The following is a 27,923-nucleotide window of genomic DNA, read 5'->3' as shown; positions in this document are numbered from 1 at the left end:
ACTATCGCGCCACCGCCTCTCATGACCTCGTGTTGCGTGTGGTAGCAACGATTGTTTTCACAATCCGAACATGTGGCCCCTTTCCGAGTAAGCGCAAGGCACCGGTACTGTACGTCAATAGCTACACAGTTCCTGCAGGAAATTGCCAGCTGCCCCCGTTTACCGGATTTGTTCTGAAAATATGCCGAAAAGATACCGAGAGTGGCTGTTCAAAGACAATATTGGGAAGCCTCGCTCAACAGAAGCTAGGCACGCGAAGAAAGCTGCTCATAGTGATGGCCCCTCGCTGCTTGGAGGTCCCGACAGAGTGGAAGATGCAGCGGCTGCAGTGGGAATGCCGGCTGACGCTTTAAGTGGCGAAGAATCTACGAGTGACGACTTCCTCGACGACACAGCAGCAGACCCGTCCCTCGGCTCCATAAGTGATGGGCTTCCTGAAGCAAGCGATGGGCAGCTGAATATCGTACAAAGTGTAAGTGCGACTTAAGTACTGTTTAATTTTCTTGCAAGACTTGTTTTAACACACAAATCTGCTATTGTGGCATCGTGAATGTTCGCGTACATCATTTTGCATTTCGCGTGTTGGCACGTAGTGCGGCCGGTGCCCAGGCAGGCAGAGAACAAGGCGAAGTCGACCAATAAACTGGAACAGTTCATTTGGCAAACTTGCGCCCGCAAAAGAAAAAAAAAAAAAACGTTAGTGGTGATAGTAGCCTGCATGGACGTCTGTCGTCGAACCGAATGCCGCCCCGCTGGCGTGCACGTAAATTATAACTGTCACTGAACGTATACCTGTGCCACATTCGCGCAAATTAACGCCATTTGAGTTGAGGCCTTCAATTCCTTAACGTCACTAAATCTTGTGGTGTCCGTGACACACATCTAGATTTAATGGAATCAAATGTGCGATGACGGTAGTTACAGTTCGATTTTCGTTGCAAGCTTATCAGAAAATAAATGTTCGTTCAGTTCAAAGGATATTCTACAGAAAAAAAAAACGTATAAAGCGTCTTTATAGAAGTAACGCGCCTATTAGTACATAAATCATTAGACTGCACGAAAGCATTTGTTTATCGGTCGCTTTCGAGTGGACAGCAATTAGAGAATGGCACAACTTTTTGTTTTGTTACAACCTTCATGCATCTGTTCAGCTCCACACTTTGAACTTTGTCAAGCATTATGCAAGATAAAGTTACTCTTTATAGCTGTAGCATATGCTTTACACTCTCTGCTGCTATGTGCAATGATGCAGTAAGCCCTGTTAAGCCTGCATTCTTCATATATTTTTCTTGAGTAATAATACAGAACAGGTCTGTTTCCACAGGATTCAGAAGCAGATTCTGCAACAGAAGAAGATCCTGCTGATGCTCTGAGATATGACCTGCTGGATGATGTATCCTTGTGCTCCAGTGATGACGAGGACTTGTCGCCCCAGCATGAACCCTCAGCAAACCAGACATCAGAACTGGTCAGTCTTTTCAGTAGTCTTACTCATGGGCACTATAGAGTCGTAAGTCAAGGACGGGCATGTCCTTTCTCCTCCTCAAAAAATCCTAAGTGGGAGCAAATCCATTAATGAAAGGTTCATTCTTTCCTGGTTTTGTTCATGACACTCCTGCTTGTCATGAAGGATTGTTCATTCCATATTTGTTTCTCCTTATCAGCTGTTAGTTACTGGTCACCACAACACCCATACCATGCCTCCGCTCATGGTTGGCTGTCATTTTTGCAGTTCTGTGCATTAAATTATTGTAGTTCTAGAAATTGACACACGTCTGTACGCAGCCCGGTTCTTGCGGTATTCAACTAAAAAATAGTACATCTGTCTTGTCAGCTCCTCAGGTGTAAAATGAGATTAGTTGTCATTACATAAAATTGTGCTGTTCAAACAGATGACCATCCGCCCTTCCTTGTCTTAGCCCTTGTCATCCCCTGCACTCCTGCAGAGAAAATGGAACAGGGCCAAAATACCTGCTCAAGATGTCCAGGGAAAACACGGGGAATGCGGGAGATGGAAATTCAAGACGATGAGCAAAACTGATTGCATTCACCTTGTTCACGTTTTGCTCATCTGCTCATAACGTGACACTCCTGTTGATGAATCCATCTGTCCGGCCACCAACAGTCTCTAAACTATACTGAGCATTGTTGCCACTAATTTAGAGTAGAATTACTTCAAAATATTTTGACTTCCTCACATAGTGCAATTCAACACGGTGACTTGTAAAAAAATGTAAACATGATTTGCATGCTACTTTTTTATGAATCTACACAAATGCAGCATGTTGCAACCTGCACAGTGGAGAGTGCTGTGCTTACACAATGTGAATTTACTGTCATTGCACTTAGCAGGCTGACTGATTAATACCCGTGTCACACGGGCACCCACGAACTCCTTCAGCATAAGGGAGCGCAAGACTTCCTAAGGGAGTTTGAGCTCAAGGAAGTTGCGGTCGTGTCACATGGCCAATAACAAGGTTTTAAAGGTAGCCGCCAGAGGCGCATTCAGCGGTGTTTGTTTTTTGTACAGGTAAAAGAATATAACTTTTAATTACACTCGTAGCTATTATAAGTAATGCTCTTTCCATAAGAATATTATTCAATTTGTTTGATGCGAAAGTCGTGCCCCTCATTAAGAATCAAAGTTCGCTCGCTAAACATAGCATTGCTGACAGTGACATTAGCCAGCCTGTGCTCATGTGTGGTTTCCTTTGCAGTGCGACTAGCCACCATAGCATGGCGAGTAGGCTCTGCGTTCTGCTACCCGAACTGCTGCAAACTATATCCAAAATGCAAAATTTTGTGCATGGAGCATTTTGTGCATTTTGTGGGTCTTATTGCTACGAAGGTTTCACTGCACAGTGCCTTGTCTTGGCCTTTAACCTGATACTATTGCCGCCGCTGACCCAGCATTCTTGTGCAAGTCTCTGCGTGGCAAGCCGGACCCGGACTGGTTCAAACTACCCTATGCAGTCGGGCTGACTCAGCCGGACTCGATGCTTGTTCAGTTTGACCGGCTAGCATTTACATGAACTCGACAGGCATATTCCAGCCTGACAAGCCGACTTGATCCGATTCTGTAGGGTGCCTGTAAACGCCCTGAAAGACTAGAAAAGCATTGCGCCAAGCGGCCTAGGTTGAGAGTATTGTGTAGTAGTAAGCATAACTCTTGCTGAATTGTGCTTGAACTTTTATTCAATTCAAGAGAAACATTCCAAACACGTGCAAGATTAATTTTAATGCAAACGATAATGAAATCATCAGCTTTACGACAGCAAGTATGGGCACGAGAGGACTCCTTTCAGCCGCCAAAGGAGATCACCGATCTCCCTTGACCAACAGCACCATTAACTCCCTTATTAGAAGGGCGACGATGTGACACTGAGTGCATCTCCACTGAGATAAAGACAACGAAGTTAAAAGGAGTTTGTGGGTGCCCATTTGACAGAAGTATAACACAACCTGTGTCTCAATAACCACAAAACAAAATAGTGCAAGCGAAGCATATAAGTATGGAAGCAGAAGGGAAAGGAACAGGTAAATGAGAATTCTTGTTGTGGCATAGCTTGCATCTATGTGCTTCTGTCTTTTCTTGCTTAGCTTACTCTCCTCACAAGGCTGAACTTGCAGCTTTTACTGTGCACATAAACCAGTCAACCTGACAATTTTTTTGTATTGTAATCCTGCATACAGGTGATGTGATGTATGACAGTTCAGTATTCAGGACTGTTTTTCTTGTTTTGCAGGATGAGCCACTGTACGCTGGATCACGTGTGACCGTTGGTGAAAGCATGGTGCTTATTCTTGGGCATTGCCTGCGGCATAACACCACTAAGGAGGCAACTGAGAGCCTTCTGAAGCTTATTGAAGCCCACGTGCCTGAGGAAGCTGCCATACCAACGTCGAAATATGCCTTTTTTAAGCAATTTACAAATGCTAGGGAGAACGCCACATTACATTTCTATTGCCCGTCTTGCTCACTTTATCTGGGCGAGAGGCAGGCACAGGAACTACACTGTTCTACCTGTGGTGCTGATTTTGTTGTCGACATGCTAGAAAAAAAAGAAAACTATTTTCTTACATTCGACATTGCCAAGCAAGTCGAAGACAAACTTTCGCTCGCTGCACTAGACTTTAAGTCGTTGCCTAGACAACTGTCGTATGATGTAGGCGAGGTAACGACAAGCCAGGGTTACCACAACCTGCCAATGTCTACTCATGACTTGTCGGTAACATGGAATACAGATGGTGTTCCTCTTTACGAGTCATCTGGGTACAGCATATGGCCACTTCTTCTTCAAATAAATGAATTGCCCCAGAAAGTGAGAGCAAAACACATGCTCCTAGCTGGGTTGTGGTTTGGTCCCACAAAACCCAAAATGAATTCCTTTCTGAAGCCATTTGTTGAACAAATGAACATTCTTTCCAACAGTGGTTTCCAGTATACAGATGTGAAAGGAAATGTCCTAAAGGTGCGAATTTTTCCAGGGCCCTGTTGCGTTGACACAGTGGCCAGAGCCATGGTAATGAACATGAGCCAATTTAATGGTTCTTATGGCTGTGCATGGTGCATGCATGAGGGACAAGTTGTTCGGAAAGGCAGCGGTCATGTCCGCGTATACCCTGTTGTCTCTCCTCGACCAGCGCCCAGAACACACGAGACATTTCTGCGAAATGCTGCTAAAGCAGAGGCAACACTGCAAGCCGAATGTGGTGTTAAAGGTTCAAGCGTGCTGTTCGATTTGGCATTTTTTTCATTTCCGGAAGGTTTCGTTGTCGACTACATGCATGCTGTGTGTGCTGGCTTTGTTAGGCACGTGGCATGCATGTGGTTCGACACCTCCATGTCGTTCCCATACAGTCTTGGAGGCAAAATTAATGAAATCGACCAGCGGCTGCATCTTTTTAAACCTATCTGGGAGATTTCTAGGCTGCCGCGCTCACTTAAACTCCGGAAGTACTGGAAAGCATCAGAGTGGCGCAACTGGTTGTTGTTTTATTCTCCAATAGTGCTCCATAAGGTTTTGCCGAGAGCATACTACAAGAATTGGTTGAAGTTTGTTAGGCTCATGCACTTTCTTCTTGCTGACACAGTCGCAGCAGAAAAACTGAAAGAAGCTGGCAGGACAATGTGCGAGTTTGTGAGGGAGTACGAAGAGCTGTATGGAATAGCACACATGACATACAACGCCCACCTTTTACTACACCTTGTTGCATCAGTGGAAGTATGGGGCCCATTGTGGAATTATTCAGCGTATGCTTTTGAGGGCATGAATGGGCAGCTCGTGCAACTTGTGAACGGCACACGCTATGCTGGCTGGCAAGTGGTTGAGAAGTTTTATTTTCTGTCGCACCTTCCCATCATATGGGACAAATGTTCCCACTTTGAGGATGCCCAGTCGAAGCACCGGCTAATGAGGTACTTTTTAAGGGGGTACAACCTGCGAAAGAACTCCGAGAGCACTGGTGGTGTCGTTTTTTTCGGAAAAGGAGAGATGGGTAACCGTGGCATCTCATACAAAAAAGTGCTGATTGGCAGTTTCCTCTACTGCACGAAGGGCCTTGATAAGTCGCGCCGCCTTAACTCGGTCGTGTACATCAATGGTACATTTGGCCAGATCGAGGATATTTTGGCGACTTGTGTAGAGGGACATCGATCATGTACATGTGTTCGCCGTGTTGTATTTCGTTTGTGCAAACTTAAGGTTGCAAGAACATTTGTTGCCGATAACTTGAGTGGAACCATCATACATGAAGTTTGCACGACGTCAGACAGAGTAGAGATGGCTTCTGAAAATCCACGAAAATGTATGTTGTTGCAGTCATCGTCAAAGACATTTGTGTGCTGTGTTGCCAGCAAGTGCATTTTTGAAGCAACGTAAAGATGTCCTTGCAAGAGGAGGGAGAGAGCCAGAAGTAACAAATTTTTATATTGAAGCATGAGCGGAGAAAATAATAAAATATCTCATTTGGTGCACATACTGCAACGTTGTTAGCACTGTTTGGCAAAGCAACATCCTTCAAACTGGTAGAATTTCTCAACAGTTTTGAATAAGCAAACGACCGATAATATGAGTGCATTGCCTCTCAGGGAGACTACATTGACAGTTATGAAATTCTTAGAATGATTAGAACGATAAGCGACTTAAAGAGATTAGCACTACTTTTGTGTCCCTCTCATTTTTGCTGTTGCAGCACACAAAGTACCATTGCTCATGCTGTTACTATATGCTTTTCTGTTTTTGCTCCTTCTACATTCCCCTCAGAGTTGCTTGTGTTTTGTCTGTGGTAGGTGTAAGCTTGTTTCTATTGTTTCATACAGGGTGTCCCAGTTAACTTGGACCAAAATTAAAAAACTAAGAGCTCTAGGGAAATCGTACCGACTGCATAGTAGTGGCAGTCGTACGTACTTGCAGCCAGTATTTTTTTATCGCGAATTATTAATTCATTGCTTTTAAATAGTCAACTTGTAATTATTGCTGGAATCGCAAACATATTAATTACAATGTTTTAGGGCACCTTAAATAACCTCCAAATCAAACATTTATTTCATGCTGAAGTGGTCCTGGTTGTTTTTTCCAAGAAAATACAAAAGCCCGCGACATGCGAAATAGATTCACTCGCACGCCGTTACTCAAGCTCCTACAAGCAACCATTGAAATAAGCACGGCTGCATTCTCTTATCGCTGCATCATACAAGGCTCCGCTACGCTTATCAATCCGTCAGCGGCGTGTTCTTTTGATGCCGCGACCATCACATAGTGTGAAGCCCTGTATCGAGCTGCCGCCACTAGTAAAGCTGTGTATCCATGGCTATTCGCTTGGGAGCGCTTGTGTAGCAGAGTGTGTACCTATCTCGTATTTTGGATGTTTTGCGCGCTTTTGTTCTTTCTCAGAAAAACCAATGAGGCAAAGCTGAGCACTAAAATGCTTGTTTCGGAGGTTATTTGAGGTGCCCTACAACTTTGTAATTGATATGTTTGCGATTCAAGCAATAATTAAAAAGTTCTCTAATTAAAAGTAATTAATACTTCGTGATGAAAACAATATTGGCCATAAGTATCTACGGCTACTGTGCAGTCGGTACGATTTTTCTAGAGCTCTTGGGCATTAATCTTGGTCCAAGTTAACTGGGACACCTGGTATATAGGCTGTACACTATGTATATAGGTTTTTTATATATAGGCCTGCAATTCAATGCAACAGGTTCATGTATTTGTTTTCCTGTCATACAATTGTGCCTACCCACAGATTTATAAGAGTGCATTATTTTTGTGTTCATGTACAGGGTCTGTCCTAAAAGTAATGTCAGTAAGGCCATTACAAATAATTTATTGAATTTATCCTTGCAAGTGTTTAAAAATGTTCCAAATACTCTCATTTTGAGTCGATACATCAGTTCCAGCGAGCCTTCCAGCTCTCGAATGCGTTGCGTTAGTCCTCCTCCGGAATAACCTTTAATGCTGCGGTGCAAGCTGCTCTGATCCCGTCCACAGTCCCAAAATGCTTGCCTTTCAGGGGTGTTTTGAGGCGTGGAAACAGAAAAAAAGTTGGGGGGAGCCTAGTCTGCGTTGTACGGAAGCTGGGGGATAGTTGACGCCCCTGATTTAACCAGGTAGTTTGTGATGATGAAGGCGCTGTGGGCCAGCGCATTATCGTGGTGCAACTTCCAGTTGTCTGCGATGTCCGGCTGGATGCGTTGAACCCTGTGTTTCAGTCTTTTGAGGACTTCCACATAAGCTTTGGGGTTCACTGTGGTTCCAGGTTCTACAAACTAGTGATGAACCAGTCCGTGGATGTAAAAAAACAGATGAGCATGATCTTGATCTTTCATTTGCTCATCCTGGCTTGCTTCTGGCGAGGGGATGAGTGTGTGTGCCCCTCTGATGATTGCCTTTTGGTCTCTGGGTCATATTCAAATACCCAAGTCTCGTCACCTGTAATGACGTCCAAAAATTTTCGATCACTATTGCACATGTCGAGCTTTTCTTGGCACGTTTCAATGCAGTGCGACCTTTGGTCGACAGTGAGCACTTTTGAAACCCTTTTTGCGCACACCTTCCGCATGCCGATATCCTTTGTAATGATTTCATGAACTTGAGTTTTTGGCATGTTTAACATGTCGGCCATTAAATGAACACTTAATCGTCGGTCAGAGTTCAGCGGTTCCCTGACTAGCGTCACATTTTCATCCGTGGTGGTCATGCATGGCTGTCTGGCACGGTCTTCGTCGTCAACCTCTTCCCGGCCTTCCAAAGAGGCCTTGTGCCTCTGAAACACTTGCCGATCTGACAGGGCATGTTCTTTGTAAGCAGTCTTGAGCATAGTAACACTTCCCGCAGCGGTCTTGCCAAGTTTCACGCAAAACTTGATTGCAAATCTTTGCTTTAATGAGCGCAGCATTTTCACTTGCACAAGAATGAAAAAGAACTCTCACGGACAAGCCCGTCGTACACTCTCCGATGCTCGGAGCATACTGAGAGGGACAGGCAGTCAGCGTCATTATGCAGGCGCCCTGACTTATACATAATAGAAAATGCATATTCTTGTAGACGCAATGCCCAATGTGCAAGTCGTCCAGTTGGGTCCTTCAAAGTGGAGAGCCAGCAGAGGGCGTGATGATCGGTTACGACGCAGAAGCTCCGACCGAAAAGGTATGGCCGAAATTTCGCGACCGCCCATACGAGCGCGAGGCATTCTCTCAGTGATGGAGTAATTACGCTCAGGCGTGGAAACAAGGCGGCTAGTGTAAGCGATGACACGGTCTTGGCCCTGTTGATTCTGAGCGAAGACAGCACCGATGCCATGACCACTCGCGTCAGTTCGTACTTCAGTGGGTGCAGAAGGGTCAAAGTGTGACAGAATTGGGGAAGTTGTAAGCCGCTCAGTCAGGGTAGAGAAGGCTTTCTCCTGCAGTGGTCCCCAAGAGAAAGAGGCGCCTTTCTTAAGGTCAGTGAGAGGGTGAGCGATGTCGAAATTTTTCACAAATCGCCGGAAATAAGAGCATAAGCCCAGAAAACTACGGACATCGTTTGTTGAACAAGGTACAGGAAAATTTCGCACGGCGTGAACTTTCTGTGGATCAGGTTGGATTCCGGCGGTGTTTGTAAGATGGGGGGCTGAGCATGTTAATTTCACGGCGACTGAAATGGCACTTGGGAGTTTAGCTGAAGGCCAGCCCTGCGAAACACGGAGAGTATGGTTGTGAGGCACTGCAGGTGGCTCTCAAAGTTCGGCAAAAACACAATCGCATCATCGAGGTAACAGAGGCATGTAGACCACTTCAAGCCGCGCTAGAGAGAGTCCATCATGCACTCGAATGTAGCTGGCACATTGCACAATCCAAAGGGCATGGCTTTAAATTGGTACAGACCGTCCGGTGTGACGAAGGCGGTTTTCTCGCGGTCCATCTCATCGACGCTAATCTGCCAATAGCCGGAGCGGAGGTCAATTGATGAAAAGTATTGGGATCCGTGAAGGCAGTCAAGAGCGTTGTCAATGCGAGGCAGGGGATAAACATCCTTCTTTGTTATCCTGTTGAGGTGACGGTAGTCAACGCAGAAGCGCCACGAGTTGCCGTTTTTTTTTACTAAGAAAATCGGTGATGCCCACGGGCTACTGGAAGGTTCAATGATGTCCTTGTCCATCATCCTGTCTACCTCTTTCTGCATGATGGCCCTTTCTGCTGCAGAGACATGATATGGCCGCCTATGAATAGGGCTGGCGTCACCGGTGTTGATGCGATGTGTGACAACAGATGTCTGGTCAAGTGGACGGTCATCCAAATCAAAGATGTCCCAAAAAATGACAGGAGGTGACGAAGAGCTGTTTGCTCAGAAGGAAGGTCGGGGGCGATCATCTTACAAGCATCATCCGCAGGCGTCTAGTACAGAGGAGTGGGTGACAAAGGTCCGTTGGGTACTGAGGAAGGATTCAGAGGTCAAAGAAGAAATCTTAAATTCTTCTAAAGGAGTGGTATGCGCTATGGCGATACCGTGTGGCAGCACATGCGACAAAAATCCAAAATTCAGGATCGGCATGCGTGCGCGGTTTTCGCGGATCCGGATTAAGGTGCTCGGTAGGGCAATATTGCGTGACAAAACCACATGAGTAAGCGACGGCATGACGTACTCGCCATCAGGTATGGGAGGACAGGGCGTCGAGAGGACATTTGTAGCCGCCTGTGGAGACAGCCTTGCAATCTCAGCAAAACATAAGCGGTGTGAAGCACAAGTTGTTGCGTCGGCAGGAAGTGGCAGATCCAACTGTACAACACCTGCGGAGCAGTCAGTTTGGGCGGAGTGTTTCGAAAGGAAGTCGAGGCCGAGAATTAGGTCGTGCGGACAGTGTTCAAGGACGATAAATAGAACAACAGTATAATGGCCCCCAAATGGTCACACGTGCTGTGCTCTTTCCAAGGACAGGTGAAGTACTCCCATCGGCGACTCGCACAGTGTACAGTACGGCGGGTGTCAGAACCTTTTTGAGCCTTCGGCGGAGAGCAGCCCTCATAACTGAAAGCTGCGCTCCTGTATCAAAGAGAGATCTAACAGGAACGCCATCAACTTCAATGTCCAGTAGGTTTCCACATGTAGGCAGGGGCAACAAAGGATTTGTGGGCTGGGTTGCAGTTGCAGCTTCAACTCCGGGAGCTGCACCACCTAGTTTCCCGTAGCGAAGCAACCGGTTGCAGAAGGGGACGAAGAGCGGTGAACGAGGCGAACAGGACCTACGACCTTGCGGAGATGGGGAGTGCCTGGACCTGGGTGGAGCACTGTCGGCGTTGATGTTCCTAGTCGGCATAAAGGGCGAGAAAGTAAGATTGTCTGGTTCTTGGCGGTAGTGACTCGGAGACGACCACCGAGGAGGCAACGACCAGTGGTTGCGGCAATGACGGGCGATGTGTCCAATACCGGAACAATTAAAACAGATGGGTTTATGATCCGCTGTGCGCCAGTCAGCTGGGTTGCGACGGAGTGGCAGAAAGCTTTGCGTCTGGGAGCGAGTCGCCAGAGAAATCTTGTACGTGATCGTATGGCGGACCGAGCGGAGAGATGGAATGCCCAAACTTGCTATTTCGTCCCGAATGACCGCTTGTATAAGGGAGATAGCGGGTATGCTCGGAACGAACTGGAGCCGGAGCCATGGCCTCAAGCTCACAGCGAACGATGCGCGTGATATCTTCCAGTCCTGTGGGCCGAACAAACCGTGGCGGTATTGGGCAATCGGTCAAAAGTTTGAGCGACACGGTGGCCCTTCACTTGTTCGAAGCGCCGGCACTCCTTTATAATTGCATCCACAGTGGCACAATCCTTACACATCAGAAGATTGAAGGCATCGTCTGCAATACCTTTCAGTATGTGACCAATCTTGTCTACCTCGGTCATGTTGTTATCAGCCTTGCGACAGAGGGCCAGCACATCCTGTATGTACATGACATAGGATTCTGTGGACGTCTGAGCGCGGCACGCAAGTTCTTTTTTTGCTGCCAGCTGACGACCGACAGGTCTGCCAAACAGGTCTTGCATTTTTTCTTTGCAGACATCCCAGCTCGTTACGTCAGCTTCGTGTGTGTGGTACCATTGCTTTACAGTTCCTCATAGATAAAATATCACATTTGCTAGCATCATTGTTGGATCCCACCTGTTGTTGTCGCACACTCGCTCGTACATCGTAAGCCAGTCCTTTACGTCGGCGTTGTCCGTGCCACAAAATGTCCCTGAGTGCCGCAAATGAGTGAAGGTGACCGTTGGCACGGGCTGCTGAGGCGTCGCTTGTGTCAGTTGATTTGCCATTGTGGCGGCAGGTAGATGAGGTCCGCTGTGAAGTTCCGTGATTGTACCCCACACCTTCCACCAAAATGTTGCAGGAAGAAAGCAGACCCACGAGTGTAAAATAATGTGTATTTACAACTGAGGTATATGGCGTTTAGGCAACTGCCAGACTTCGTCTTCCTCTAGTCCAATTCAACTTCTTCCTTCCTTTCACCGTAACAATATAGTGCTCATTCCATTGATTCTAAAAGCTTTCAAAAGCACTGGTCAAGTGCTCTCGTATAATTGATTGAATGTTTTCCTTCAGATCGTTAAATCTGCCTTGTTCAAATCAAGTAAATTGTTACATCACTGTGAATTAGCTATAAAAAACTTGTTTGTGTCACAGAAATGTTGATTTTTTAGTATTTTGCCATAGCAGCAACACATGAATTATGTGTGCATCATTTGTGGTTCTCTAACAATTGTTAGATTTTAGTGTGTGACATGTCTGTACTTATGTACTTAGTTGACTTGCCTGTGCACATAAATTTGATTTCAGTGTTTCTGCTATATCTTGTGTGTTTGTTGGAAAATTAGTGTGCTCAGTTTGAAATGTTTACCCGAAGAGAATAACTACATGTGCATCTTGTATATACCTACTTCAAGTATGTATCGCCGATAACACATTGCCTGAAGTGGGCGCCAACTAAATGTGATGTTTGCCTCTATTTCTGTCTTCATTGCTTTGAAGGATAAATATCTTGTCAAGCTGCGAACTAGCACCTTTTAGTTCTGATGCAAGCTTTTGTTTTGTAAATGAATGAATGTCAAATAAATATTTATTGATTGATGTTTATATAACTACCTTATTATTAGCCTATGTCGTGAGCATCTTTTTCGTTATCGCAGGCCTGTGTGACCTGTATGCTGTTCTGGTAAGCTTTTCTGTAAGCTTGCTGGAGTATAAAACTGCATACCTTCTGTAGATCGCACTTTTTTTTTATTTATGGGAGCACTAAGGGTTAGCTGATGGACATGCTACAGATGTGCCATGAGCTATTAAAATCTGCTTTAATTTGGACATGCCTCTAGACATGCTAGGAATGGGCACTCTAGTTTTAGCAAGAATTGTGTTCAGCACCAGGTTAACCTTGGAGTTCTACTGATCGAACAAGTTTTCGTAGATGCAAGCATGCATGGTTTGTAACTAGCATTCGGTGTGAGACTGAGTGTCGAATAACCATGTATAGATCACTTTTATCCAGGATCCAGGATCACTTGACCCATAGTACAACTGGTACATTTAAGGCAACTTACATAGCCACTACCTTATTTCAATTAATATTACTTGCTTTAGCTTACGGCCATTGTCAGACTGTTTGTAGCAATGGGTGACAAAGTTGAAAACTGTAAAACTAACCGTAATGACAAAATGTGTCGTGGTTCAGTCTGCAGGCTGTCTGTACGGTATTTGCAGACGAAGTCTACGTGGAGGTGACTGCTGGGTGACTCGAGGGTGACTGAAAGGTCAAATTTACCTATTTGATCGTAATTACAAAATGTGTAATCGTTCAGAATATATATATATATATATATATATATATATATATATATATATATATATATATATATATATATATGTATATATAGACACACTCGCTACATGAAGGGTCGTGTCATGTAGTGTCATGACATGACGCTACATGACATGACATATTACATGACGGGTCGATCTACTTGCCATCCACACAATGTCTGCAGACTAGGTCAACGTGGAGGTGACTGGTGGGTGACTGAAAGGTCAAACCTATTTAACTGTAACTATAAAATGAGTAATGGTTCAGAATATATGTGTGCATGTATATATATGTACATATATATGTATATATACACTCACACTCGCTGGGCATGCATATTACAGGCAAGTCTACTTGCCGTCCACACATTGTCTGCAGACAATCTGCAGACTAGGTCTACGTGGAGGTGACTGGTGGGTGACTCATGGGTGACTGAAAGGTCAAACCTATGTAACCGTAATTATAAAATGTGTAATAGCTCAGAATATATGTGTGCGTGTATATATATATACATATATATATAAATATGTACACTCACTCGCTGGACATGCATATTACAGACAAGTGTACTTGCCGTCCACACGATGTCTGCAGACAATCTGCAGACTAGGTCTACGTAGAGGTGACTGTTGGGTGACTCATGGGTGACTGAAAGGTCAAACCTATTTAACCGTAATTATAAAGTGTGTAATGGCTCAGAATATGTGTGTGCGTGTATATATATATACATATATATATATATATATATACGTACACTCACTCGCTGGACATGCATATTACAGACAAGTCTACTTGCCGTCCACACGATATCTGCAGACAATCTGCAGACTAGGTCTACGTAGAGGTGACTGGTGGGTGACTCATGGGTGACTGAAAGGTCAAACCTATTTAACCGTAGTTATAAAATGTGTTATGGTTCAGAATATGTATGTATATATAGATACATATATATGTTTACTCACACACTCACTGGGCACGCATATTACAGACAACTCTACTTGCAGTCCGCATGGTGTCTGCAGACATTCTGCAGACTTAGTCTACAGAAAGGTCGAGTCTACAGCTAGGTGACAGGGGTGACTGATAGGTGACTCATGAGTGACAGAAAGGCCAAACCCATTTTTGTAAGGGCGGCTCCTGATAGAACGCAAACAAAAAATAAAAATAATAAAAGAAAGCGTAACATATTGACGCCTCCATGTTTCTCACAACAGCGACAAATAGACATGCAAACATCGTTTTCTGGGTCACGCAACCCTGAAGACATAGCCTAGTCCAGTGTTCTACGGAAATCCGTCTGGAAAGGAAACGCCTCCAGTGATACAATACATACGCTTGCCGAATGAATAAAATAAAATAATGTCCATTGACGTACTTTTCGGGGCCCAAACAGGTTCCTTGTTCACAATCTCGAACTTCTATCTTGACTGTTAACAAGGAACCCGTATGGGCCCCGAAACATCAGTCAAAATCATTTTATTTTAATTATTTGGCGAGTGTATGTTTTATATCAGTGATGAAGATCACGACCGTACCTGAATCCAATTCTCTTCCTCGAATCGACACCTTTTGCCTGCAGCGCAGACTCTGACTCGGAAACTTTGCGGCATAACGCCGAGGAGCATTAGCTAGAGCTAGCGAACGTAGGTATATACAACACACCCAGTCAGCGGAGGTTCGATCGTCACGCGTGACAGATTCGCTGCACGTATACCACGAAATTTGTGAATAGCCACGCAAAACACGCTTGCGCGAGGTAAGGTAAACAGACACGAGAACCGCCTCCCCGGGGGCAACAACAAACAAAATGACAAGAAAACTAAAATGGTGGGCGCCAGCGGGTGTCGATGTAGAGACGCACGCGTCCGTCTCGCTCCGAGAAGCGTACACCCACCCATCAAAGCCTCGTTAAATGGACGCGAAACTCACTGTTTCTGCGAATAAACTCCGTCCAGATCCGGAACAGTAGCCCGCTTTCTGACCTGAGCTCGGCCGCCCCAATGCCATTGTCGAAGTAGCATAAGCACGTTCAGCTCGCAGCGGCACAAAAATACGCCCCGACGCAGCCATGCACGGCGACAGAACGCCCCAGAGATGCGCCGAAACGTCGTTAGGGGGCGCGCCATGATCGCAGCAAATAGTAACAGAAATAAAGAAGAACGCACTGGCGAGGCATCGGCCGTGCCGGGTTTCGCTATACGAGAGCGCACGTTTTCGGCCTCGCCGTGCGTAGGTGCTTCACTGAAACGGAAAGTTGCGCGAAACGCAACGACGAAGGTCGGGTGGACGCAAGGGGTGTATTGAAACCGTGTGGCTCGGTGAGGATCGAGGCGATATGCAGTGGAGCCCGGATTTAAAACGCGCGACTACAACCATGAACGGAACTGCATGTTACATTTATATGCATAAAGAGCCGAGGCAAAAGCATTCAGTTAATAAAAAGAAGAACATACAGGCCTTATTGGCTTCACACGAGAACTCAGTGAAAGGTCGTTTTTACACACCGCCACTGACTTGAATTGCGATGCAGACTTAAACGTTAGATCCTAGTTTGTTTTGGACGTTGTCTAATACTACGCTTCTTACGGCCATTACGAGCCCTATAAGTGAAAGCACCACACAGACAAAGGCTTTCTACTTTTCTGCGATGCACTTATCTCAACGAGATGTCTTAATATTGCACGTCGTATTATGCGTGTGTTAAGTGTCGTATGTACTCTTTGCGTATCATTTCGTTTATCATCGAAATCACCAGGAGTAGCCTAGGCATGCCACCAGGCAAACCTCTCCAGTTCTCAATAAAGAGCTTATGTCTCTCTCTCTTTCTCTCTCAAACGCACACGCTGACAAAGCATGTTATTATAAATCCTGACTCTTCAAGAGAAATTACATATCCAGGACACATACTCGCGAATTCAAGAATAACATAACGCGAATTTCTTGCTGATGTATCGCATACTACTTGCAGACGAGGTTCGCGTAAAATGAGTCGAAAAAGCGTCGTGACACTCAATCAGAGCATTACCCAAATCTGAGCCTGTCGGCGATGGTGACGAAGTGCTCGCTTCCCAGTGAATATCTAATGTTCGACAGAAGCTTGCACTATAGTGATAGCAACATTTATTTCTTGCTTACACTGGTAGAGGGCATGTGCGTGCACGCGTGCGCACACTGGTGGTCCTCCGCAGTCGGTTCAGTGCCAAGCCTCGAAATGGAGACGGCACAGTTCTACGTCAGCCAGACTGGTACTTATCATTTATATACGTAGTTACATGCAGGGGGATCATTTTTATGTTTTATGGAATATTCAAATATCGCCTGTTGCAGATGACATAATTCTAACCTTTGAGCTGGATTGTTCAGAGAGGCGGGCATTACTTGTACGAGGAGCCGAAACACCTATACGACTAATTAACAAATATTCATTATTTTCTTCTTTATTGATTACTTTAGTGTACATATTACAATTTACTAATGGCTAGCCTGAGAATTTATAAGGCGTATCCACTTGGAATGAATTTCAGGAACGACACCAGTTTGCAGATACGCGTTATCAAAAATAATAATTATAATAAATTATTGAGTTTTACGTGCCAAAACCACAATTTTATTATGGGGCACGCCGTAGTGGGGGGCTCCGGGATAATTTGGACCACCTGGGGTTCTTTAACGCGCACCTAAATCTAAGTACACGGGTGTTTTCGCATTTCGCCCCCATCAATATACGGCCGCCATGACGGGGATTCGATCCCGCGACCTCGTGCTTAGCAGCCCAACACCACTGCCACTAAGCAACCGCGGTGGGTGATATGCGCGTCAAAATATGCCGTAAGAAATTACTTTTTTTTTTACCAAAACGCTCTTTTATGCATTGAAGCCCAAATGTAACTGAAACATCCACGGAATTCATCCTACACTTTGAGAAATAATATATCGAAACTGGTGGCATCCTGGGAATTTATTTGAAGTGGATGGGTTTTGCAAGCTCACCGGCTACAATTCGTAAATTGCAATAGGTGCCGTAGAGCAATTAACTAAGAAGTTAATTAGTCAGTTGAATATCTGTTTCGATTTCTCGCGCAAGTAATGTCCACCTCTGCGCATCATCCAGCTCAATGACAAGAATTATGCTATCTGCCACAGGCTATTTCTGAAAATTCCGTAAAACTTAAAAAATAAGCACCCTGTATAACGACGCTTACTGTAACTACGGTGACATTCTCGCGGTCGTGTATACTATAACACTTTCGACAAGAAATTCTCGCAAGTGGGCTTCCTCGCACCAGACCTCTCACTGTGGTGAAGCTGATTTGACGGAAGCTTTCTAGGTAGCTACGCACGCGCAGACACTTGTCAAACGGGAATCTAAGCTCGCGTAAACGTAGAAAGTTATCACCCGCGAAAAGCAGTTTCGGAAAGTATGAACAAAATAAACAAAACTAAGGGAGATCGAATTGCACAATCGCCAGTCAGACCTACAAAATAAAGCAGAGAGGCTTGAAGCAGTGTGTCGTAGGACACGCCCAAACTTCCTTTTGAGCAGTTACTCAATGGACGTGGTATTTCTGCAGGAGGAAACGTTAACTGCACGTTCCATATTCACTTTAACGAGTGTCTTGGTTCCCGTAAAAGCGCGAGGGCTTAAGACGCAAGAAAACGTGGCACCAAGTATGTTCTCAGGGTACTTATACGCATGAATACATGTACATGTGAGCTCCCTGCCTTTCCTTCCTCCCCCCCCCCCCAATATCTCTCTCTCTCTTTGTACATGTGAGCACACAAACACAGGCACACTTTTACGCACATTCACCCAAGCCAACATCGGCATGATCCATACCAGCGCGTTTTCATTGGCATTACTACACGATTTGTTGTCAAATAATACAAAATTCTTAAATATCATCTGTGGCAGATATCGTAATTGTAGTTCTAGAGATGTATTACTCGAAGCGGCGGACATTACGCGAAAGGTAAATCGAAATGCATAATCGACTAATAAACAAGAAATCCACAAATTACCTTTCTTTTTCATTAATTGTTTCACGGCACATATTGCAATTGTAGCCGCCGGTGACTTGGCAAGGCATATCCACAAGGAACGAATTCTGACGATAGCGTGGGTTTAGAGATATGCGCCGTAAATCTTACGGAAAGATGCACTACTGTCGCACTTGCTTTTTTTTCTTCAAACGGGCGTTTTATTCATTGAAGCATGAAAGTAACTGGTACGCCAATGTATCTCATGGCACAATTTGGGAATGAATATCTCGAAGCTGGTGTCATCTTGTAAATTTGATCAAAGTAGCATGATACGCCTTGCAAACTTGCCTGCTACAATTCTCAAGTTGCAATACGTGCGTGAAGTAATTAATCAAGCCGTTAATTAGTTATATTGTTAATTAGTTTATTGTGCATTTCGATTTCCTTTGTTAGTAAGGACCGCCTTTTTCAGTAATCTAGCTTAATGACTTGAGTATTGCTATCTCCCCCAGGCGATTTTTCAAGTCTGGCAAAACACCCCATAACGCTCGTCAGCCCAAAGCTGGAGCAATACGCCCTGGCTGGTAAATTCGTTAAGCATGCCGAACGATATACTGAGTGCCGACGAACTCGATTTCTCACTTCCTTTTCAATTATTACTACCTTGTTAGATGTAGCAAAGTTGATAGTGTGGTAAATACCTATCCAAAGGCCATCACATGACAACACACGTCGAAGGTCATCTTGCATCGATTATTTTCCAGTTTCTAGGCTTGACAGCCCTGTGGTGTCCTCTTCACACGAAACGAAAGTGACGTTGACGCTATGCGTAGCTGCGCATTTACTGGCTTTCCCGCACGACTTTACGGTGATATCCGCTCTTCAAGGCCATCACGGCGGCTTCGAAGCGATCCGGCTCTGTTTCGAATTATAGAGACATTCCTCACGCCCCAACTCTCGCCACCACCGATCGTGCTCGACGCGCCACCTGTCGGTGATCGACGTCGAACGGAAACCACGTGCCACCGGCATTCCTCCGCATGAATGGATAGGTCGTGCGTGAATGAACCACGAACCACGATCGTCGTGCACGTTTCTTTCGAAGAGAATGAGGAGGGTCGGAGAGCGTGCGGCTTGCCGCATCCATGCTTGGTGTTACAGGGAGTCCAAATAGAGATCAACAAAGAAAACAGACAACGGGCGAGGAGGGGGGTGGAACGGGCATCCGAGTCACGTGGCCCACCTAGAAACAAGTCACTCGCTCACCCACCATTCCACTTGCTCCATCACTCAGGATCACAACACCGAACGACGGCACGAGAGAGATTCCCGAAAGGTGTAGCACCCCGCAGGCAGGCAGTCAGTTCCGGCGAGCTATAGCGCGCTGAAGGCGAACATCTTCGACCGCCATCAAAACGCTATAAACGGTGCGCATGGCACTTGCCGCCCCGCGCTGAAGGAGCAAGCCGTGCGGAGTCAGGCCCTCCGCACTGCTCTGTGCCCTCCTAGTCCTCCTTGCCCCACGCCTGCACTGCGGCTCCGTTGTTCTTTCTACACTATATACGAGTCTCTAAGCCCGCGGCGCGCGATACGGAGCGCACGTTTTCGTCCCCTCCCCCCCGGAGGTTATAAGCAGGGGGAACCACCTCCACACATTGGCGAGACGCACGATTTCGCAGCGGAGATCGTCTCAGACCGGGTCCACCCGCCGCCCCCTTTGCCCCCTCCACTGTACCCGTCGACAAATACCGAGACCTTCGAAATTCCACTTCCTTGCCCTCCTGCTCGGCGTTTGTGTGCGGCGCCGCGCGAAAACCGCCATCTAGCGTAGCTCACGCCGCGATAACAGGTGAACGCCACAAACATCGCATTATGCGGCAGTTCGTATAAAGCGGACACACCCGTATAACGTGCAGGCGTCCTCTTGCGAACGGAAGGCGCTCCAGCATACATTGTATAGACAGACGGCGTTCCGCACACGCCGCACATAAAGTGGTGGGAAGCGACAGCGGTCAGTGTCGCAAAGCGACCAAGTTCGAGAAACCGGACGGAGCCCCGGCGGCCGTTTGCCGCTTTAAGTCGCTCCCTCTTCGCGGGGCATAGTGCACGCGCGCCGTTTCCAACCGCGGCGGCGTCGCGCGTCCATTAGGCGACGGCTCGCTCGCGAGAGCGTGCCGAGGGGCGCGAGCGAGCGCATTCCTGGCCGTCGGCCCGAAGCACAGCGCCCACGTAATTGTTATCTCCGGTCTCGACCCCTGGGCGACCCCTGATCCGAGGCGAGATCTCGGGGGGTGACCCCTGATACGGCGGCGGGCACCGTGCAAGAATGGAATACCGCCGGCACCATCTAGCCGTGCCGGAGGTGCCGCGTTTAGGAGGCTCCGCGTAGCTGCCGCGCGTATAGCTCGAGAACAAAGCGCTAAAGAGAAAAGAATCGGGCGCCCGGAATGGTCGGTGCATGCGGTCGTGCACGCGCTGTGCCTTACGGCACGCAGCGCCCCATGGCCCTTGGAGTGAGAGAGAGGGAGAGAGAGAGATCTGCGCTCCGTATACAGTCAGCTGCTGCCCGACATTCTTGAAACGAAGAGAGTAAAATATAAAGGCAAGAGCGGGAGAGGGAGCTAAAGAATGCGCAATTCTACCGCGACGTAACCGCGTAGCTCAAAGCTCGGAGAGCGCTTTTTCTCCCTTTGGATCCGCCTTGAATTTGATAGTTGGAGAGCCGTGTGCCTAATGCCGAGCTCCTCGGGATGGGTTGTTTTGTTGACTTTGAGACCTACGGCGGTGAGTGCGACGGTTCCATCGGTGCGTAAGACCTGCGCTGACCTTTCGTGGACCGAGAGCTGAGTCCGGCAGTTTCCATAGAGAGGCGTCGGTCTTTGTCTTCAGGAGGCCGTCACCTGAAAGCGGACCCAATTCGAGCTCCTTTGTCGAGAGATTTGGCCTTTCATGCTGCAAGGTAAACTGAAAGATACCGACGAATGGGAGCACTTCCGCGTTCAACGTGTCTGTGTGTGTGTGCAATGTGAATCTGTCAGCGCACGAAGGAGCGAAGGAGCAACATTGATGTCAACCAAGGAGCCAGCGAGGCCGGGAAAAATATATCCACGAATTTTATGGATATTAGCGCGCCTAGCTAAATGGTGAACTTGCAAGCCCCAAAGGTATTCCCAGAAAACTAAAGAACTGGTGTATACGATAGAGGGGCACCGGCCAATTTGAACCTGTTGGTTCTCACAATCGGCGAAATTAGGCACCGGCAAATGGAAGTACCGAAAAAGCCGATGGTAAACGCACCACCCTCAAATATCCTTGCGAACGAAAAGCAGCTGTGCAACTTCCTTAGAAAATCAAGGCTCATTCTCGCAAGAATCTCTAAATCTATAGAATCATTCGTAAGACCGAATGTCAGGCAATGCTGATGCAGGACATATTATTAGCGAAGATGGCCTGCGAATGACATGAAGCGCTTACGAATGAAAATATTTGTGAAGATGGGCCCTGATTGGCAAGTTTATTTGTACAAACAAGGACCCCTTACCAAAGAACGGGCGCCGGCCAGTATAGTGATAGTGAACGACACTGAAGAGAGACTTACCACAAGATAAACATTCACTCCAAAAAAAAATGGGCAACGAAGCAATACTTTGTAACACTCAGCCGTCTCGATCTAAACTACCGCTTAGCTGTCAGGTCGCACCACCTGACGCCTACTTCCGACCAACTCGTTCTCCTGTGCGCCCACGCCACATGACAAAACCTAGATCTCAACTCCCTTCACCTTTCTCTTCCAGCTCTGCTCCAACTTCGGATTACGCGACGAATTCGCGACCAATGCGCTTTCGCGGAATAAATCTTACAGAATCTGGCACTCCCGTATGCGCAAATGTGTGTGTATATACAAGTGAAAAGCAGAGTGGTTCAGAGCAATAGGTACTGACCAGTCATGATATTACTGTAAAATGGGAACAGTCGACCAATAACAAATGACTCTTATGAATGGAACTTAGAATACCCTATCGCATATAAGCAACATGAGTTACGTGACATCCTGTGAAAGATTGCTCGGATATATAATGCTTGGATATGTTTTGCCCCCCTCAAGGTGACATATGTTCTGCATGTGAACGTATACATTATCCGAATGTTGCAGTTTCTCTCTTGTAATTCAATAACGCGCCTCGTCTGAACGTCTGTACTACAACAATTTTTTACTCCCTCGAATAAACACTAATTATGGAATGTTTACTTCCCTTTTTACGGCCATTAAATACTGGAACAAACTACCACCCCATATTAAAGCCTGCCGCACAACATTAACATTCAGGAGAGAGACGAAGAAATATTTACTAACGACACTACTGGCTACTGATTCATTACTATAAGTACATATTGTGTACAAATCTATTTCCCAGTTTTCAATGATTCTGTACTTACCTATTGTATCGACAGCCTTTATTTATTGGTTATTCTATATCTTCCCTTGTCTTCTTTTTAATCCTTTCTTAGACATTTCAAATTTTTTGTCGCATAGCCTATATAACATTTGTACTTTGCATATTGTGAGCACATATTTATTTAATTATCTATTGCAATAACCCCGTGTTCTTTGACATGTGTCATTCCTGTGTTTCATTAACGCGTCAATTACCACATATTTATTTATTCATACGCTGTATCTGTTTCATTTGCTGTGTTTTGAACTTCAATTATTGCAGGCAACTTTTTGTATTTGTTTATTTTTTTTCATTAACTTCGTGTTTTCTGATGTCTGTCGTTGCTATGTTGCCAAAATGTATTAATTCATGCAATGTTAAATTACTAATAGGAGGTCCCCCTGACAGTTCTTGTAACTCCGGGACCTCCTTCTGTACTAATGATGAATGATGATGAAAATAAAAGTCATACTCAACAGAAACACAGAGGGGTGTTTATAAAAGGCACTACTCGATGTAGCTGCTGAACTTCTCCCAAGAGGTGGCGCTGCCTACCACTGGGTGCAGCGAGAGCAGGGGGAAAGTAAACATGGCCGCAATAGAGATTAGTAAGAGGCGATTGGAAGATTGGTGGTAGAAAAGTAGAGAAACGACGAACGACGGAGGCATACAAAAACAATATTCACCATAGGGGCTCAGAAAGTTTGGTTGTGGGAATTTATCGTCGCTTTTTTGTTTTGTTTCTTTGCCATTTAACATAGGTTGGACATTAGGCAATATATATAGTAAGAGCTTGGCGGCGCAACCCACCACTCCTTTGCAAAGGGGACGCTCACAACATCCATCCATACAGCAGTCGAGTCGTATATACCGTCGAGACAGCTTTAGGAAAACAGTCAGCCTATTTTCCCTGCTTTAGGCTTTCATTTATTTCACAAGAAGCTTTCACGAGACCCTCTCAAAGCCTCGTTGAAGCGGTCTCGCAATACCAAACGCTTATTTGCGACTTATCAGCACCGGATCTTTCACATGGGACTTTATGTTGCGTCTTTAGCCCGACCGACCAGACCATATGCTAGCTATACACTATAACAATACAGGACATGATGCAATTTCTGCACAACACTGGACTACATTCACGACTTTGGGTATGCTGCTGTGTAAATTATTGGAATTCATCACACCCTTATTCTTGTCATCGTAATTTTCCATCCGTCTATCGTTCCCTTTTTCCCGTTCTTCAGCGCAGAGCAGCAGGCTAGAGCACACAAGCTGAAGCCTCGCTCATTACCTTTAGATTAGATTATAAGACCCCTTATCTTATAGGACTATGCAGAGATAGATAGATAGATAGATAGATAGATAGATAGATAGATAGATAGATAGATAGATAGATAGATAGATAGATAGATAGATAGATAGATAGATAGATAGATAGATAGATAGATAGATAGATAGATAGATAGATAGATAGATAGATAGATAGATAGATAGATAGATAGATAGATAGATAGATAGATAGATAGATAGATAGATAGATAGATAGATAGATAGATTAGATAGATAGATAGATAGATAGATAGATAGATAGATAGATAGATAGATAGATAGATAGATAGATAGATAGATAGATAGATAGATAGATAGATAGATAGATAGATAGATAGATAGATAGATAGATAGATCTACCTATCTATCCTGACTTTTGCCCAACTTTGACACAAAGAGGTGCCACGTGATTTGCACGTAGTTTAAGATACCACTTAGATGGCGCTGATACCGACCTCTGAGAACGCGTACGGAACGCGAAATAAGGTAATGGTATACCGTAAGAGAGCAGCGTAACAGCCATTTACTTATGACCAATTTACGATCCGCAAAGACGGACGCAGCAGCGCATACAGTGGGACTGAGCCGAAAATGGCGATCAATCGTTGTGGGCTGCACAAGCATTTTTTTTTTTCATAGCGCGCGGGGAGCCGCAAGCCGCAATATACGATTTCTCCCTCCTCTCCCGCACTTACGCGGTTTGACCCGCAAAACGCAGTTATAGCTCTCGTCTCGCAATCTGACCGCCGCTTTTTTTTCCCGAAAGAACCAAATTACACGGCGTGGCACCTCCAATCCCCCCTACACATTATATTTCACTCCTAAAAGAAAGAAAGAAAGGAAAAGTTAAGCTAGGGAGTGTACGAAATGGCGAGGCCATTTACACACACAACACAGCCGACGAAAACGCATCGCCCAGAGGCGAATCGAAAGCGAACACGGGGAGGAGCGATCAGAAATAGAAACAACAGACAAAAGACGGAACACACGAGCGGTACCGCGCGCGCTTTTAACGCAGGTACACCGTAAACAGTCGCCGCCGCGCTCTTTTGCGGAAAGTGCGGATACGCAATTTCCGAGTGCTCCAAACCTTTGGCCCAGGCGAAAAAAAGGGACGAAAAGGGGGAACGAACAAGCATACAGCAGGCATGCCGGGAAAAAAAAAAGAAGAAATAAAGAAAGAAGAATCCGTTTGGTGCAGCGCAGGTTGGCAAAAGCTAGAGCGCGCGCTCATGCGAACACACACGCGCGCGCACTGCGCGTACACGCACGGACAGACACACAGGGCAGTTATGCGTTCTGGAGGGGCGTATCGAGCAGGCCTCCTATTAAGAGCCTGCGCGCACGGCCGGAATCTCGCGCGCTGCTGCTGCTGCTGCTGCGCGAGAGAGAACAGGCGCGAGATGCGGACGGAAGCAATTGCGAGTGCCCGAAGTGGTGCTTGGCGAGCGCCCTGTTTGGCCAAGGGAGGCGTCTCCGCGGCCCGTCCTCTCGGTCAGGCAAAACACAGGCCTGCGCGGCTCTCGCCCCCGCCCGCAATTTTCGACCGCCAATTTGGCCGCGCCGTGGCTGCAGCGCCTCGCGCTCGGTTTGCTGCGCGGCCGCTCCTCTTTTTCGGGCTTCGCCGTCGTCCTCGTCGTCGTCTCCGCAATGAGGAGTCGAAGACGGCGTGTGTGCTATGCGCAATATATGAGCAGTGCAAGTGTGCGCGCGTGTGTGCGTGTGCGTGTGTGTGTGCTAGCTTACTCTTAGCTTACTCGACCACCTCTCTCCCACTCTCCCTCTCTCTTAGAGACCATGGGGTGGTGCCACAATGCCTATACCGCACCACCACCGCGCCACCTTATTCGTTTCGTAATTTTCCTTTCGCTGCCGAGGGAGCAGTCGCCAGTGCCTCCCCCTTTAAGACGGCTCTTCTCCTCCCCTTTTGCTGGCTTTCTGTAGAGTTTGCTCATTCTCTCCCTCTCTCTCTCTCTCTCGTAGTTTCTTGGCATTAAACGTTGCTCGGAGCAGGCGAAGGTCCGACGACCACCGTGCGGCGGTGCCGAATAGCCCTCACAATAATTCCCGGAGCCGTTATGGCCCCCTCCCCCCCCCCTCCGCCGCTCGTCCTCACTCATCCCCGTGTAGCTGCGGACGCTTGCGCCTCAATCGACACGTCCACGTCTCGTAGCATTTCCGATGCTCACTCCTCTCTCCTGCATGGCCCAGGCAGTGTGCGAACGACCGCTTTCCTTTTTATTAGAACTGCTGCTTTCTCGGCAGCGAGGAGCCCGCTTTTGTCTTCGCCGCTCCCGGGACTCCGGCGAGGGGTATACTAGTTAAGTGGATCGCTTTCGCAGGAACTAGCTAATTGGAATCGCTTCGCAATTAGCCGTTTCCACTTATTTCTGGTTCCGTGTTTCCAGTGCTCGTTTGGCCCCGACCGCCCGTGTGTACACCTCTGCAGCGGTACGCTCGCCTTCCGTTCGGCTCGGCTGCAAGCATCCGCACAGCGGTGGGCGGGGTGCGGGAGTACGCCGGGGTTCCTCCTATCGCGCGCTAATCGGACTCGAAGAGCCAGGGTGGTATCAGCACCACTGAGTGCGCGGCCGCGTCTACCTGAGCGTCCACCCTGACCGTGTGCGCGTTGTGCGGGTATACGCAGACCTTTCCGGTCCGTCATATATGGTACACGAATGCGATCAATCGCGATGTACCGTATACACGAACGAATGGGAGAGCACGCTCCCTTGCTTCGCAGAGTGGTGACCGTATCGGTTCCGCTATGTGTTCTGAAATTCGAAGTTGTGAGTTGGAGGCAGGAACGGTCCCTCATGGGACAGGCCAGTATAGCTCAAGTGTCTCAACGGGCGGACGTTTTAGCTTCACCTACAGTTACCTAAGTTGTATAACGTGCTACCTTTGAGAACAGGCCAATATAACTGAAGCTTCGCCTACAGTTACTTAAGTTGTATAACGTGCTACTTTGAGAAAGAGGAGGTGGGCTTTCCCACAAGTGTTCGGAGCACACGCATGTGGTTAGGCAAGGCAGCGAATGCGTACGCACGTGCTGGCTTCTATATAGACTCACATTCATGACGCACTGCAGCTTATACTTATTTCTTCGGCCAAAAAATTCAGTTATGGTTGTGGCGTATAGTCGATGCGTGGCGTGTATATAGACAATCCCCACTTGCGAAAATTTATTTTATCGAGCTCCGCATTAAAAAACAGCATAAAAGTCTCGCAAATACAATAAACTTTTTTGTTTTATTTTCCGTTTTGTATCGCTGACCTCTGCACAGTTTTCTGTTTCACGAAGGCAAAATGCATTCTATACCGGAAATATTTGCTTATTTGGCTGTGTTTACTCTCCTGTAAGGCTGTAAACAGCAGGTTCGTCTGGTTCACCTTCCTCCCTCCCCGCCGATATTTTTTTTTTCTTCTCTGACTCGTCTGACTACAATACGCATAACAGAGGGAACGGCGCGCTGGCGCTCAGCAACTTGACAACATGAAGTCTTCGTATAATAAGCTTCTGTGGGAAGCCAAGTGTGGGATTTCGACTACAAATTTGCTTCGGTCTTTCGCAAGAAAGAATCTTCGCACAATGAAACAGTAGTACGCTTCCGCTCAAAATTGTCAATGATGGGGAGAAATCTTTCCGCACAGGGCATTGCTTCGCGTTTCTTTGTGTGTCATGACGAAGTACTATTATACATGCGAATATGAAGCCATGGCAAAGTATTACTATAAGGGTGATTTATTTAATGGGATAATAAAAAAATTCGGATCACTTTTCTAAGAGAGAGAGAGATGCAAAGGAGAGAAAGGCATAATGTTTACCTTTACGACCTGAACTC

The 27,923-nt window shown here is 46.4% G+C and overlaps 2 protein-coding genes across 2 annotated transcripts in view; one reads left to right on the top strand and one right to left on the bottom strand.

Moving 5' to 3' along the window:
• The window catches only part of LOC139060066 (enoyl-[acyl-carrier-protein] reductase, mitochondrial-like), a 437,551-nt gene that overhangs the window by 334,424 nt on the left and 75,204 nt on the right, over positions 1-27,923 (bottom strand). The gene's annotated exons all lie outside the window — the stretch shown is intronic.
• Positions 119-26,623, top strand: LOC135914412 (uncharacterized). Its single transcript, XM_070538890.1, has 4 exons — positions 119-472; positions 1,325-1,468; positions 3,747-4,029; positions 26,487-26,623. The coding sequence occupies exons 1-4, from the start codon at positions 182-184 to the stop codon at positions 26,621-26,623; spliced, it is 855 nt and encodes a 284-aa protein (XP_070394991.1). The 5' UTR covers positions 119-181.

Source organism: Dermacentor albipictus, chromosome 5, assembly GCF_038994185.2.
Source record: "Dermacentor albipictus isolate Rhodes 1998 colony chromosome 5, USDA_Dalb.pri_finalv2, whole genome shotgun sequence".
NCBI classification, from domain to species: Eukaryota; Metazoa; Arthropoda; class Arachnida; order Ixodida; family Ixodidae; genus Dermacentor; species Dermacentor albipictus.
This window is presented reverse-complemented; position numbering and strand designations above follow the sequence as displayed.